The 2,500-nt window shown below is 38.1% G+C and overlaps 1 protein-coding gene across 1 annotated transcript in view; it reads right to left on the bottom strand.

The window, feature by feature from the left end:
• The window catches only part of LOC146459607 (uncharacterized), a 3,634-nt gene that overhangs the window by 560 nt on the left and 574 nt on the right, over window positions 1-2,500 (bottom strand). Inside the window, exons 2-4 of the mRNA XM_085089357.1 lie at window positions 2,011-2,134; window positions 1,338-1,457; window positions 1-527 (exon numbers count right to left, since the gene is read on the bottom strand). The exon at window positions 1-527 is cut by the window's left edge and continues 560 nt beyond it. Of these exons, the coding sequence (XP_084945483.1) occupies window positions 256-527; window positions 1,338-1,457; window positions 2,011-2,134 (516 nt within the window). The 3' untranslated portion in view covers window positions 1-255. The remainder of the gene's footprint in view (window positions 528-1,337; window positions 1,458-2,010; window positions 2,135-2,500) is intronic.

Genomic DNA, 2,500 nt, shown 5'->3' with positions numbered 1-2,500 from the left:
GAAGAAGATTTCCAAATCCTGGATGTTGGTTTACTACTGGCTTCACTATAAACACGGGCAGATAAGTATTCGTGTTAAAGAATCAACATCCATGAGAAGCTCTATTGCATCAAAAAACGATAGGGTACAGAACATTTTTTTCCTTGGAACATGTCAACATTTGGAGACCCATAGATTACCTGGAAGGGATTTTGACATTTAAGCCCAAATAATACAAACTTTTCTTCAGCCTTGCCGGTTTCATGGAAGGACTGATCAGTTCTCTGAGTTGCAGAAGTTGTCTTTGCAACAAAATAATTTACATTTAGTTCCTGCTTTCTCAGTCGATAGGCTAGCACAAAACGTTTGACACAGTTGTTCGTCCATGCACCCCTTTACGATGGACGTCAGTTGTCCTCGCCAATGAATTTCTATAACAAAGCATCGGTTGAAACCAACATCACAGCGCCGGATCGTTTGCTTTTTGATGCAGCCATCCTTCGAAGTGGCAGAGCATCGAAAACAGCATAATTGTTCTGCAGATCCCCCTAGAAATAATAAAGACAATATGATCTATTTAACAATTGGAGTACCAGTGTGAGTTTCTTGCGTGGCAGAGTCCACTATCGTCAGAAATAACGCAAAAAAGTAGTTTTATTTTTTAAGTAGACAAGGAAATAGTATTTCCAGACAAAAAAGTTATCCCTTACTACGGATTAGAGCAGGCGATCCTTAGATGTCAGACTATCGGTTTTCCCTGGACTGAAGCCCTCTTTTGTGTATTGAAACAAACGTTGCTTTTTAAATAGATGTCTTTTGAAATAACGTTTGTGTCCTGCTGTGAATCCTTGATACCCTTAATATAATCTTATAGTTAGAGTTTTATTTGTGAGCGAGAAGGGCTTGTTTTTTAGGAGTAAATAAAATCAATTACCGTTATCATCGTCATTTGTCAATGTCATCTTCGCTATCACTGTCATTGAAAGTGTACGTTAACAAAACTAAAGCTATAACTATATGATTAAGATTAAGGTGATGATAGTTATTATTATGATTGTTATAAGTATTGCTATTATGACACATGTCAAATAAAAAAAAAAGCTGTTCACGCCAAAATGTTTCCGATTAAACAAGGTACAGCTACTGAAAGCGTTGACCTCTCAAAAGAAAAGCTGAAAAAGATATTTCCTTACCCCCACCCTTGGTAACCAGTGGGTTAACGCTATTCAAAAAGGAAAGATCCGTTTCGCCTGATATTTTAACCTCAACCATAGGGAATGGGTTTCTCAGTGTTCTCTCGGACTTTGATCCTGTGCGTGCCAATACCGCAAATTTGAAATATTCGACAAAGGACCTACCATTTTTACCATAGTCTTTGCCATTGCACAGATCATCTGAGCGGCAGTGTGATTTACGCTGTACTGCTAGTTCGTAATAAGCGGCAAAGTTTACTTTACAGACATCCATAGTACTGCAACCTTTATATAAAACAACAGAATATGAAACCAAATGTCATGAAAATGGCAAAAGATATTGCGCAAGATAACATGCGGTCTATTACTTGAAATAATATTGTAGATTACCACGTAGCTAGTCACGGCCAGCAAGTCACGTTTTTTGGCCTCCACAGAGTAAGAGGAGTTAAATAGCAAGATTCCCTCTCATCTGAATATCGCATGTTTAACTCTCAACAGCAGCCGTAATCACGGGCGGAGGCCGCAAGCATGGGCTCCACGCAAACCCAAAATATAACTCTACCCTTCACACTTTCTTAATTTCTCCTCGCGCGACTTTGATAATTGCACGCTTACGTGTCACGCGCGTGTGACACAAATCTGTTTTTTTAAATAGTAAAATTGTAACAACACGTCTGGACCAACCCAGCCGTCAAAATGATATTCCGTTACAGTCTCCTTTTCCGATTATGGCTTCTGCTTTCAGCATAGTACCCGGCTAAATTGACTTTGATAAGTCGAGAAAACTCTTTTGTACGGAATTCCGTAACCAACAGTCATGAGGAAATTAACTCACAACTTAGTGCTGTCTGGAATAGTACCAGATATAGCATCAATAGGACAGGGCCAGTCAGATTACGGAATAACAATCTGTCTTCTAGCATGGCTTGGCAGTGAGGTAAACAACTGAATGATTGCATCTAAAAGAAAAAAAATATACATAAAACATAAGTTAATGTGGCACTACAATTGGGTCACAGGTCGCTCATTCAGACTTGAAAGTATCTATCACAAATTACCCCTCAGTCAAGCTTTCCATTTCATTTTGTACGCCATATGCATAGAACGAATATATAACGACTGAATGAATAGTTCACTGAAAACTTTGTATAACATAGAAAGTGAAACTTTTCATTTTCTATTACTATTATAACTCCTATCGACATTTATTAATTTCGTAGAAGGATAAGTTGTTAATCCCGGACGTCGTTTGCCCGGAATAAATATGATCAAAGGAGGTATGCCATAAACTGAAGGACAATATTTAGAATGTTTTGAACTCAAAA

Source organism: Pavona decussata, unplaced genomic scaffold (assembly GCF_977016875.1).
Source record: "Pavona decussata unplaced genomic scaffold, jaPavDecu1.1 SCAFFOLD_218, whole genome shotgun sequence".
In the NCBI taxonomy this organism is placed as follows: Eukaryota; Metazoa; Cnidaria; class Anthozoa; order Scleractinia; family Agariciidae; genus Pavona; species Pavona decussata.
Note: the sequence above shows the minus strand (reverse complement) of the source record. Positions and strands in the feature narration are given on the sequence as shown.